The 13,034-nt window shown below is 37.9% G+C and overlaps 1 protein-coding gene and 1 long non-coding RNA gene across 2 annotated transcripts; one reads left to right on the top strand and one right to left on the bottom strand.

Annotated features, from left to right (window-relative positions):
* Window positions 1–296: 296 nt before the first annotated feature.
* On the top strand, window positions 297–6,710 carry LOC125215403 (ABC transporter C family member 14-like). Its single transcript, XM_048116808.2, has 11 exons — window positions 297–507; window positions 1,034–3,151; window positions 3,246–3,566; window positions 3,691–3,777; window positions 3,870–4,493; window positions 4,584–4,748; window positions 4,843–5,137; window positions 5,277–5,491; window positions 5,609–5,914; window positions 6,000–6,063; window positions 6,132–6,710. The coding sequence occupies exons 2-11, from the start codon at window positions 1,076–1,078 to the stop codon at window positions 6,470–6,472; spliced, it is 4,494 nt and encodes a 1,497-aa protein (XP_047972765.2). The 5' UTR covers window positions 297–507; window positions 1,034–1,075; the 3' UTR covers window positions 6,473–6,710.
* A 2,571-nt stretch (window positions 6,711–9,281) lies between these two features.
* Window positions 9,282–11,624, bottom strand: LOC125218331 (uncharacterized). Its single transcript, XR_016136450.1, has 3 exons — window positions 11,441–11,624; window positions 10,411–10,498; window positions 9,282–9,579 (listed from the first exon to the last, which is right to left on the bottom strand). It is a non-coding gene; the product is annotated as an uncharacterized LOC125218331 (long non-coding RNA).
* Window positions 11,625–13,034: the final 1,410 nt, after the last annotated feature.

Raw genomic sequence — 13,034 nt, 5'->3', positions numbered from 1 at the left:
TTTAAATGTATGGATAGAAATTGCAATTCACCAAAATCAAATTGGATTTGGTGGAATTGAACTATTGTAGTATGCTTGAGGATAAGTGTTTCCTCTTGATTTGAGGCGATAGATTCAATGGGTATACAAATATACAAGTCCATAAATAAATGATTTTAGTGGACCTATACGAATTCAATCAACGTGAATTGTTATGCATTGAGATACAGCAATAGTTTAATATTCGCATAGACGAAATCCAAATAAAGGGCCGTTGAATTTAGTAATATTTCAATTTAAATATTTCTATCCAAATCAATATTATCTCCAACGCTTCATCGTTTGTCGACCATGCATCGGTCTTCGTATACAATTTCCTCTTTTTTATCATTGCAACATTTCTTATTGCATTTTGCTACAACAAATCACAGCTTTTAAATAGCAATGAAAATTAGGATGGATTTCTGAACTCCTCACCTTCATTTTTGCACTTGCTTTTTCGAGCTAAGAGCAGGAAAATAACACGAGGTTTGAATAAAAAATTAGTATACTTTCTTCATCTTCTTCCCCCTTTTTCCTGCAAAATACCGTTATAGTTTGTCCGATTCTTGTTTTAGTCTTTTAGTTCCCTTGTTACAGATTCAGTTTTTGATTCTTGAGTTCAATTATTTAATGTTAAACACTCTGTTTTTTGCAACTTTGACTTTCGAATGATTTTTGCAGTTATCCATTTTCTTTCTCTTGCTTTCTCAGATTTACTTCATAATTCATTGTGAGTGGAAACCATTATCATCTCCACCTTTGCAAAATCTCATCTTTTTTCAGACAAGATCTGATATGACTATTTATTTTTGGTCCGGTTCATGTGGTGATTTGGTCCACCACCTGTCTGCTTCAATGTCTCAGCAATTTTTCTACATCTGATTATTTATTGACTAATTATTACACTCACACATTCGAATCTGCATAAAAAGCTGGGACATTGGTGTAGTTCATGATATTGAGGCCTAGATTTGAATCAACATTTCTAACTAAGTAATCTCTGTTTTCTCAGAGCTATAAAGATGGTGGTTTGAGACTTGATGAGCCATAAAAAATGTCTTGGATCACAACACTTTCCTGCTCTAGCTCTGAGGTGCAGTCATCAGGGAGCTCGCCTTTGCAATGGCTGAGATTCATCTTTCTCTCTCCATGCCCTCAAAGAGCACTCATATCTGCTGTAGACATCCTATTCTTGATTGTCTTGCTCTTCTTTGCTGTCCAAAAGCTCTATTCGAGATTCACCGCTACTCGCCACTCAAATGGTGAGATCAGTACTCCTTTGATCAGTAGGAAGACTGATCCTGTTAGAACCAATGTATGGTTCAAGCTCGTCCTGCTCGTCTCGTTGCTGGTTGCACTTGTTTCGTCTGTTTTTTGCGTACATGCTTTAAGCAGGACTGCTGAGTCGGCATGGCAGACCGTGGATGGGTTGTATTGGCTGTTCCAAGCGATTACTTATTTAGTAATTGCTGTTCTTATTATTCACGAGAAGAGATTTCGAGCAACGACACACCCTTCGACTCTCCGAGCATATTGGATTGTGCAGTTTGCTGTTTTGGTGTTGTTCTTTGCTTCTTCTCTCACACGTTTGATATCTTTCCAAGAAAGTGGCTCAGAGTTGAGAGTAGATGACATTGGCTCGATTATCATGTTCCCTTTATCCGTCGTGCTTCTTGCAGCCGGAATCAGAGGGGTGACTGGTGTTGAGGTGGTGAGGGATCATCAGTCAGTGGATTCAGAAACTCATGAGTTTGAAGAAATTTCGGATGACTCTCATGTCACTGGCTATGCTTCAGCTTCCGTTATCTCGAAGATGTTTTGGATTTGGTTGAATCCCCTTTTGAATAAAGGCTACACGGCGCCCCTCAAGCTCGAGGACGTGCCTACCCTCTCACCGGAGCACAAGGCAGAGCGGATGTCGCGTCTCTTCCAAAAGAACTGGCCTAAGCCCGAGGAGAACTCGAAGCACCCTGTTGTGAAGACGCTGGTTCGCTGCTTCTGGAAGCACCTTGCCTTCACTGCCTTCCTCGCACTTCTGAGGCTCTGCGTGATGTACGTTGGGCCCACACTGATCCAAGGGTTCGTTGATTTCACAGCAGGGAAGGCCTCTTCCCCTTATGAGGGATACTACCTCGTGTCTGTTTTGTTAGTTGCTAAATTTGTTGAGGTGTTGAGCTCTCACCAGTTCAACTTCCACACGCAGAAGCTCGGGATGCTTATCCGTTCCACGCTTATTACATCCTTGTATAAGAAGGGGTTGAGGTTGTCTGGCTCAGCAAGACAATCTCATGGGATCGGACAGATTGTGAACTACATGGCTGTCGATGCTCAGCAGCTGTCAGATATGATGCTGCAACTGCATTCGCTGTGGCTTATGCCGATGCAGATGACGGTGGCGTTGGTCATCCTTTACCAGTATCTTGGCACTGCGACTTTGGCCGCACTGGTCGGGCTTTGCTTGGTCATTCTCTTCGTGGTGTTTCGTACCAGGATGAACAACAGGTACCAATTTCAGATCATGAGGAACCGCGACTCAAGAATGAAGGCCACAAACGAAATGTTGAGCTACATGCGTGTGATCAAGTTCCAGGCTTGGGAGGAACACTTCAACAAGAGGATTCAGTCGTTTCGAGAGACAGAGTATAAGTGGCTGTCCAAGTTTATGTACTCGGTCTCGGCTAACGTCATCGTGCTGTGGAGCACGCCGGGTCTCATCTCCACGATCACGTTTGGTAGTGCTCTCCTCCTTGGCTTCCCACTCACTGTTGGCACAGTGTTCACAGCAACCTCGCTGTTGAAGATGCTGCAGGAGCCGATCCGGACATTCCCCCAGTCGATGATCTCCCTGTCGCAGGCCATCATTTCTCTACAGAGGCTGGATAAGTTCATGACTAGTGCAGAGTTGGTGGATGACACAGTGGAGCGTGTTGAAGGATGTGACAGCGATATTGCTGTGGAGGTTAGAGATGGGACGTTTAGCTGGGATGACGAGAGCAAGGAGGAGGTAGTCAAGAATTTAAATTTTGAGATAAAGAAAGGGGAGCTTTCAGCTATTGTTGGGACGGTCGGATCAGGGAAGTCTTCCCTTCTTGCAGCAATTCTTGGTGAGATGTACAAATTATCTGGGAAGGTACAATTCTACTTTGTTTTCGTAATAGCATTATAATGTCTTCTTGTCGGTTGCTCGTTAACATAAGCTAAAAAACTGTGCTTTCTACACATAGGTTAGAGTCTGTGGTACCACTGCCTACGTTGCTCAGACTGCGTGGATCCAAAATGGGACGATACAAGAAAACATATTGTTTGGTTTGCCGATGAATGGGGAGAAATACAAGGAAGCTATCAGAGTTTGTTGCTTGGAGAAGGACTTGGAAATGATGGAGTTTGGAGATCAAACTGAGATTGGAGAGCGCGGTATCAATCTGAGTGGCGGCCAGAAGCAACGAATTCAGCTTGCACGAGCCGTTTATCAGGATTGTGATATTTATCTTCTCGATGATGTGTTTAGCGCTGTTGATGCTCACACGGGATCAGCTATTTTCAAGGTACCAAAATCATACAATGTACATCGTGAGATGGCTTAGTAATTGAGCATTTTGGGCCCATTTTGATCGAGAGTCGTGCTGAGACTTGCTCGTTAATGTTTGTAGCTTGATCCCTCTTTTGCAGGAATGTGTTAGAGGGATTCTTCGACACAAGACTGTTATACTTGTTACACACCAAGTTGACTTCTTGCATAATGTTGAGCAGATCCTAGTACGTGGAAAGCCTTTTCATTTACAAATATCGAAACTTATTCTAATGTTATTAATGCAAGATTTGAACTCGAATTTGGCTTCTTGAACCAGGTTATGAGAGAAGGCTCCATTGTTCAATCCGGGAAGTACGACAGCTTACTGGATTCTGGACTGGACTTCACGGCTTTAGTCGCTGCCCATGAAGCCTCTATGGAACTCGTTGATCTGGAGACAAAAAATGATGACATCACCTCCCCGAAGGTGAAAACTCAAAGAAGTTTCAAACTAGGAGAAGCAAACGGAGATAGTAACTCTCAAGGGAAATCCGAGCATGACAAGGGAAATTCCAAGCTCATCAAAGAGGAAGAGAGAGCCACTGGGAAAGTGAGCTTGGAAGTTTACAAGCTGTATGGCACAGAGTCATTTGGATGGTGGGGGGTCGTGGCTTTGCTGTTTTTCTCCGTGGCATGGCAGGGGATTTTGATGGCAAGTGATTACTGGTTGGCGTATGAAACTTCAGATGCGAACGCTGATTCATTCAGCCCTTCCCTCTTCATCTCTGTATACGCCATCTTTGCAGCAATCGCGTTTGTTTTCGTTTTCATAAGGAGCATTTTGGTTGCGGTTATGGGATTAAAGACGTCCCAGATATTCTTCTCGCAGATTCTTCGTAGCATCCTGCATGCACCTATGTCGTTCTTTGACACAACGCCCTCTGGAAGAATATTGACTCGGGTAACTAAAATCATGAGAAAACCACAATTTTGGAAAGTTTAAGATTCATACACTTAGAAACTGATCATCATCTCTCCACTCATCATGCAGGCATCGACTGATCAAACGAATGTAGATATCCTAATCCCATTCTTCAGTAGTCTCACCCTTTCGATGTTTGTAACTCTGCTCAGCATTATAATCATCACGTGCCAGTACACTTGGCCGACCATTATCCTCGTGATCCCTCTTGGCTGGCTGAATTTCTGGTACCGGGTAGGCCTTCCTCCTCTCCTCTCGTTGTTTGACATGTTGGTTTTCTCTTATTTAAATAATGCAAAAAATACGTGCTTCTTGTGTTTATTTGCAGGGTTATTACCTCTCGACAGCTCGCGAATTGACTCGACTTGATTCCATCACAAAAGCACCGGTCATTCATCATTTTTCAGAGAGCATCACCGGCGTCATGACTATCCGTTGCTTTAGGAAGCAGGAGAGCTTCTGCCACGAGAATTTGAATCGTGTAAACGGAAATCTGCGAATGGATTTCCACAACAACGGATCCAATGAATGGCTTGGATTCCGTCTGGAACTAATGGGAAGCTTCATCCTCTGCATGTCTGCATTGTTCATGACAATTTTACCTAGCAGCGTTATCGCGCCAGGTTTGACATATGCCTCGAATCTAGATAGTGTACCTGCATTGGCCTAAGCGTATAAGATTGATTTTCGACTAGATTAACGACACTGTTACTTCTTTCTATCACTACTTTATCTTGATCCAAATCTGCGTGAATTTTGCAGAGAACGTCGGTTTGGCTCTCTCGTATGGTTTGTCGCTAAACTCGACATTGTTTTGGGCCATATACATGAGTTGCTTTTTGGAGAATAAAATGGTTTCGGTTGAGAGGATAAAACAGTTCACCATCATACCATCTGAGGCCGAATGGAAGAAAGAGGACTCCACCCCTCCGCCTAACTGGCCATCGCGTGGAGACGTTGAGCTCAACAACGTGCAGGTGCGCTCATGATTTTCGTTTGCTGTAGTCTTTGGAACCTTTTGATGGCAAAACAACAGCTGTGAAGCTGTGAAAACATGAGTATCTAATGAAATGGTTGCTTATTGGATGGAGCAGGTTAGGTATCGCCCGGATACGCCTCTTGTTCTCAAGGGGATCAGCCTGAGCATATCTGGGGGTGAAAAGATCGGAGTTGTTGGTCGGACGGGAGGTGGGAAATCGACACTGATCCAAGTTTTGTTCAGATTGGTTGAGCCATCTGGTGGGAAGATCGTGATCGATGGCATTGATATCTCGGGACTAGGGCTTCATGATCTGAGGTCTCGCTTCGGAATCATCCCTCAAGAACCGGTTCTTTTCGAAGGAACCGTGAGGAGCAACATCGACCCTACAGGCGTCTACTCAGACGACGAAATTTGGAAGGTTAGCTTGCTTCTCTATGCAATAGAAAATGTTGCAGAATCATGAAATGGTTGATCTGATTCTGCCGAAAAATGTTGTTATGCAGGGCCTCGAACGCTGTCAGCTTAAGGACGTTGTGTCTTCAAAACCGGGAAAACTTGATTCATCAGGTAACCGACTCGCATATCCCCCCATCAACGCTTGCTTGAGTTACTGACCCGCTCATTATCTGACTCAGTTACTGGCGACGGCGACAACTGGAGTGTCGGGCAGAGGCAGCTACTCTGCCTAGGAAGAGTGATGCTGAAGAAGAGCAGACTTCTGTTCATGGATGAAGCCACTGCGTCCGTTGATTCTCACACGGATGGAGTGATCCAGAAGATTATCCGGGAAGACTTTGCCTCGTGCACCATCATAAGCATCGCGCACAGGATACCAACAGTCATGGACTGTGACCGCGTGCTAGTCATAGATGCAGGGTTGGCCAAGGAGTTCGACAGCCCGGGCCACTTGCTCGAGAGACCATCTCTGTTTGGTGCGCTCGTGCAGGAGTATGCCAACCGGTCAGCCGAGCTGTGACGAGGGAAATCCGCAGTCACGACAGTGATATTACCACGACTACTTAACTTTTATCAAGATTTCATATGTAGATTACATTTTTGGTGTTGGGAGAGAGGGGGGTGTGCAAGATCAACCAACTTTGGCTAAATATGGAGGAAATAAAAGCACAAGGCAGTTGCCAACACTCAATGTAACTGTTCTTGTATAATTTTTACTATTAAAATATATGAGAAAGTATTGATTATGTTTGAATTCAGAGATACTATTATTAATTCAGTGTAACTTTAGGAAATGCTAATTGAGTTAACAATCATCCATTTACTTGAACTATCTTGGTTTATACATATTAAGGCAAGAAATCAAATTGAATGAAACAGGAATTGGAGGGTGCAGGACGGTTTTGTGATCATGTATTGCTAAAACTTCATGGATTTCATGGTTCAAAGTTGCGCTTTTTCTTCAAAAAACAAAGTTGCATTTTTGCAAAAAAGTGATTTAGTGAATTAATTAGTCAGTTTATGGATGTGTCTATAGGTTACTTATACTACATCCATTTCAAAATTTAATGAGTTTGATTTGTAACGTTTATGGAATTATTTAGAAATTTAAGTTAAAAAAGGTTAATAAAATATAAATTTTATTTATATACTCAATAGGGATTGTTAAGATGACAACACTTATTATAATGACACCATACCATCATTCTCAGCCCTTAGATCTGAAAATCGGGCGATTATTAAGCTGCCATGTGGCAGCATATTTTATTTAATTTTAATCATGAAAAATTGCCTAGGGGTAAATTTGTAACTCTCATTCCCAAATCAATTACACGGCAGCAACAATCACATTATTTCTCATTCCAGATTCACCCAATCGGATTCCAGATTTCATCCAATTCTGGTGAAATTTTACGCGATTCAATTGCGCATCTCATCTCCAATTTCACTCAACCCATTCCATACGAATCTGCTCAATCCATTCCAATTTCACTCAATTTTTTATTTACAGAATCTCGTTCATCTGATATGGCCGACGACTCCATTTTCAATTTTATCTGTATTTTTGTGCATAGTTTTGGAGCGTAATGTTAATTGAAATCCATGAATTTCGTGAATTTCATTCTGCAAGTCGTGATCTGTAATTGAACTCCGTGAATTTACTAAGTAATTGAACTCTCCGATTTGTAGCAGTTTACTTCGTATTTCCCCTTTTGATTTCTGTGAATTTCTTCTTGCTTCTCCCTTTTTTGCTGCTGATTTCAAAAATTTCATTGTTACTTTCGCTGCTGGTTTCAGTTTTAGTTCACAAATTTTTTGCAGTGTTATTAATTGAATATTGCAGTATTACCATGACGATATTGCAGTTTACATATTATTTTAATAATTTTTATTCTTGATGTAGTTTAATGAAACAATTGCAGACCACACTATTTGCTTCAATCTATTACGTTACTAATTTCACACCACAACAAGATTAATTATTAATTTTATACTATTTGCTTCAATCTATTACGTTAATTTTTTGTTCCTGATGTAGTTTTGATTTTGAAACTTAGTCATGTTGACTCTGATAGTGTTTAGAGATTGAGTTTTCATCAAATTTATGATGTAGTCTGATATGTGATACTATTATTTTACGCAATACTCTGTTTTTTGAATATGATCTTCTGTATGAATACTATGATGCAAGTTTATGTAGTAAATATTACAGGTTTATGTATTAAATATTGATGATCACTTAATTGTTATTTGCATTGAATTGTATTTGAACTAATTCAAATTCTGTTTTATCATGTGTGATCCAGCGTGCCTCGACGATATTCAACCAAAAGTTCAACAAGTGATTCTGCAAGCCATTTCGTGTCCATGAGAGAAAAAGCTATAATGTTGAACAACGAATCATTACATCGGTGTAAACAATGTGGAGAATTGGGTCACCATCTGTGGCGGACAAATTTACTTCACGAATTTCATATGTAATTGTGTGCATAGTTTTGGAGTGTATTGTTAATTGAAATCCATGGATTTCGTGATTTTCATTATGCAAGTCGAGATATGTAATTGAACTCCATGAATTTTGATTTGTAATTGAACTTATGAATTTAATCTTCTCCGATTTGTAGCAATTTACTTCGTATTTTACATTCGTCCTAATTCGTTTGTTATTCAGTTCTTATGGTAATACTCTGTTTTTACCATATTGCTGCATTATGTGGTACATATAGCAGTCCACCATATGATTAATTGCATTTAATTGTAGTTTATATATGATCTGCCTAATGTTATGTCTTTTCATTTTATCCAGCTGCAGTTTATATTTTGATGTACGTAAGCGTGGAACCAAATCGAAAAAAGTGGTCGTTACTTGGAAATAATTGAACACCGAGTTCGTGTCAAAGTCCTTGAACATTTTATTCGATCTTAACAGATTGCAGTTTTATTCTGCAAATATTGCAGTATCACAAAGTAGTTTTTGCAGTTTACATTACTTTATTGTACTTCTTCCTAATGTAGTTTATTCAAACGATTGCAGATTCTTTCTCACAATATTGATTATTATAGCTTTGTGGTATGCAATCTTCCTTGATTTACTTATCGGCTTGCACACCACAATACAAATTATTTGTAATTTTATACTATTGTGTTGAGATTTGCATTCACTGTAACTGAATATTGCTCCCTAATGATTGCATTGCAATGTTACATGTATTGCAGTGCAGAACTTAATGTATTGCATACCACCTTCCATCTTAGGCATACAAACATATTACAATTATCGGAAAGCTAACAACTATGCAACAATGAGCATCCAAATTATGTGACCAAAAATGTCTACACCACAATAAAGTCATCAATTTTTAAGTACGAGTATTCACCAAATCATAATATTAGTCAATTCATTTACACCAAAAACCAACACTGAAACCAAACCTAATGTTTGAAGCTAAAAAAAGATCATTCATCGGTCACGATTTCTTGTAGTCCGCAACCATCTTCTCAACGTCTATCAGTCTCTTCTCTTTCACCTCCTCAAAGTGTTTTGTCGCAATATTCATGACAATGTAAATAGTGTTGGTGGCATCCGGAAGAGTAGGGCCTTCACTCCCTTGTTTACTTTCACCATCACTGTTACATAAAAGAGTATTTCAATCTTAGACTATTTTAACATTGCATTTTTATCTACATTAATATGCAACCAACTAATGTAAATACTTAAGAATAAATGTTTACAAAAATAGAATATCCTGTTGCACAACATCATACACATGTATGCTAAAATGCCAAATAACTAAGTATTGCAATCCAAATATATGCAAATAAAATGTATCAAATATGCAACCATAAAACAAAATACTGCAATATAGACTCAGATGCACTGCAATGGGCAATGTACTGCCAACAAATTACTATGTTTCAAACATGCAATCCATCTAACCAAATACTGCAATATAGACTCATATGAACTACCATGAGTAAAGCAATGTCAACAAATTAAATTACAATATGCAATCTATTTAACAAATATATCTATATAACAAAGTACTGCAATATAGACTCATATCCACTGCAATATGCAATTGCATTTATTACACTGCATTCACATATACAGTAATCTGCAATCTCCAATACTATCAACTGCAATCTCCAATACTATCAAATGCATTCACGTTTTATATCACTATTTCAGGCACAAATGCAAATCATGTTTGACAACCGTCAAATTCATAGCAGAAATCGCCAAAAACAATATGATCAACATAACAGAACCGAAATTGGACGAATGATACTTAAACACGAACAACATTAAAGGCTATAGTAGTTGCAAAATCCAGCAAAAATTGACAAAATTCGATTAACACAAAATACAGTTTCATTCTCGAAATGAATTCCAATCAACACCAAACTACACATGAGAAGAGAGTCCTATCAATAACAGATGGAGTCCGATCAACATACCTTGTCACCAAAAACCAATGTGCGGTGTAGAGGCGAACTGAATTCGCTGATAATCAGCTAGCGGTCGCCGATTAGCCCGATGCATAAACTAGCAACCAATCATACATTAATACAACCAATCAGAAACTAGCAACCACATAAGCATAAAATTGACCCAAATTCCATATACTAGAAGCCTTTGATGTTTTTGGTCAGATACATTAATACAAGCAAATCAGCAATTGAGCAAATCATCAAATCAACAATTCACTCCGAGTACAACAACACTTAATCCAATAGAAAAAAAATCACATCACAATACACATGAATGCAAGATAGGGTACAATGCACTACAAAATCCACAAATCAGTCAGGAAACTGGAACATAAAAGAAGAAGAATCAAGCACAAAAATGCACAAATCAGATAGAAAACAAAACGCATAGAGCAAGCAAGATAATTCGGATTCATCAATGTTTAGTTATACTAAACAGATAATCATCACTCAGATTCAACAATAGTTTGAAAAACAAGCAATTGAGTCACGAAGCAGATTTGAGAAAACAAACATAATCAGAAACCAATCAAAATCAGAATTGAGAAACACAAACCCTCCAATATTGTTATAAAACAATACATCAATATTTTATATGATGCACTGCAATATATAACATACAAAACTGCAAGATGTATCACAATACCAAATACAACAACATATGAGTTTTGATTTCAGATTCAATTGATATGATTACGATGAAGAAAATAAACAAAATCAATCGAATCAGATTAGAACATTATGAATACTAAACAAAGAAACAAATCACACAAATAGAAAATTCCCCCAATATTTTTAAAAAATAAATAAACACAACCGATTATGAGAAATATGCAGATTTCTTCTCCAATTAATCACATAGATTCGAAAATTCATTGAATGAATCATCACCTGAGCAGAATAATAAATCACATGAATAAGAATGAAACGGTAATTTCATTAAGTATGCAAATTTTCTCCAATCAAACAAAATAAAATTCATAGAATTGAACGACACCTTAAGATATTGAGAAGCTGATGTGATTGCGTTTTCGATGGAATCAATAGCGGAGTTGGTGGAAATCAGCAACCGGAGTTGCTTCCAGTTCGCCGTCTAATAGAGGGTTAATCGCCGACTCACGGTGTAGAGGCGGCGGCGGCGGCGGCGTGAACTTGTGAATTTAGGGTTTATCGTAGTGAATCGCGGTAGAGAGAGGGGGGGAGAGAATGGAGAGAGAGAGGGAATGCAAAGAATACCGCTGTTTTTGGGGATATCCCCAGTTTTGATTTGAAAATATTATGAATTGACTAAAATGCCCACGACTGCAATCAATCTGTATTATATAATTAGTGAAATTTAATCATAGGCGTTGGATTTTCGGATCTAACGGTGTATATTGGTGTTATGTTGTTACCCTAACTATGGTGGCACCCTTATGCACCCCATGTATATATATATATATATATATATATATATATATATATATATATATATATATAGGGGAGTGTTATATTGCTAACTCAATACCTAATTGCTAACTACAACTAAATAATAGTCATTAGATATTCAAATTAAGGGCCTAGATTATCAACCAAGAAATATCAATACGATCAACAAAAAACGTCAATAAAGCCATTGGATTAATTCCATAAAATATCAATAGGGGTATTAATGTCAATTAACTACATGTTTAGTTATAACTAACTTTTAAAAGAAATCCCAATACTTTAAATTCATATAACATATATCAAATTAAAGATAATTTTATAAGGATTCCAACGATATTATATATGCATATGTTCCGACGTCAAAATTTGAAAAAAAAATCAAAAAATTTTCAATTTTTTCGTAAAGCAGAAATGTCAACATACTATATAAAATATGTCAATATAATACATGTAGAATGTCAATATAAGCAATGGGTTAACATTCTCAAAGCATTGTGTTGATATTTCCGAAACACTATATTGACATTTTCATCTAAAACCCTAATTTGGCGTTTTTTTTATCTTTTTTTATTTTATTAATAAAAACGAAAATTACACGTGGCAAATTGTAGACCACACGTTTTCTAAAATCCTATGGCCTTAAATTAGTTGTAGTTAGCAATTAAATGATGAGTTAGCAATTGATCACTCCCCTATATATATATTAGTTTTATAATTAAATTAATTAGTAAAATTATGATGCATATAAAAATAAAAACATGCTAAAATCATACTTGTCACACTAATTAACTTCGTGATCATACATTTTCTAATAATTTAATATATTTTCATGTAAAATTAATTAAAAAAGCGTGTAATCAACTGCCAAGTTTTAAATGAATGGGTGGAAATTGCAATCCACCAAAATCAAATTGGATTTTATGGAATTAAACTATTGTAGGTTGCTTGAAGAGAAGTATTTCCTCTTGATTTATTGCGATTGACAAAGATACAGGTCCATAAATAAATGATTTTAGTGGACCTATTTTTGATTTTAATGGATAATATAACAACAATGAGAGAATCGCGCTTACGAAATAAATCGTGAATTGTTATGTAATAGTTGAATAGATTTGCATCGACGAAATCCAAATTAAGGGCCGTTGAATTTGGGGTATTTCTTT

Source organism: Salvia hispanica, chromosome 3 (assembly GCF_029641045.1).
Source record: "Salvia hispanica isolate PSC_SH4W2 chromosome 3, Shi_PSC_v1, whole genome shotgun sequence".
In the NCBI taxonomy this organism is placed as follows: Eukaryota; Viridiplantae; Streptophyta; class Magnoliopsida; order Lamiales; family Lamiaceae; genus Salvia; species Salvia hispanica.
The sequence above is the reverse complement of the archived record's forward strand: the minus strand, read 5'-3'. Positions and strand labels throughout refer to the sequence as shown.

Coding starts and splice junctions, on each gene's coding strand:
- LOC125215403 (XM_048116808.2), top strand. CDS start 1,076: ATGTCTTGGATCACAACACTTTCCTGCTCTAGCTCTGAGGTGCAGTCA. Junction 4,494..4,583: donor CTGGAAGAATATTGACTCGG/GTAACTAAAATC, acceptor CTCATCATGCAG/GCATCGACTGATCAAACGAA. Junction 5,138..5,276: donor TAGCAGCGTTATCGCGCCAG/GTTTGACATATG, acceptor TGAATTTTGCAG/AGAACGTCGGTTTGGCTCTC.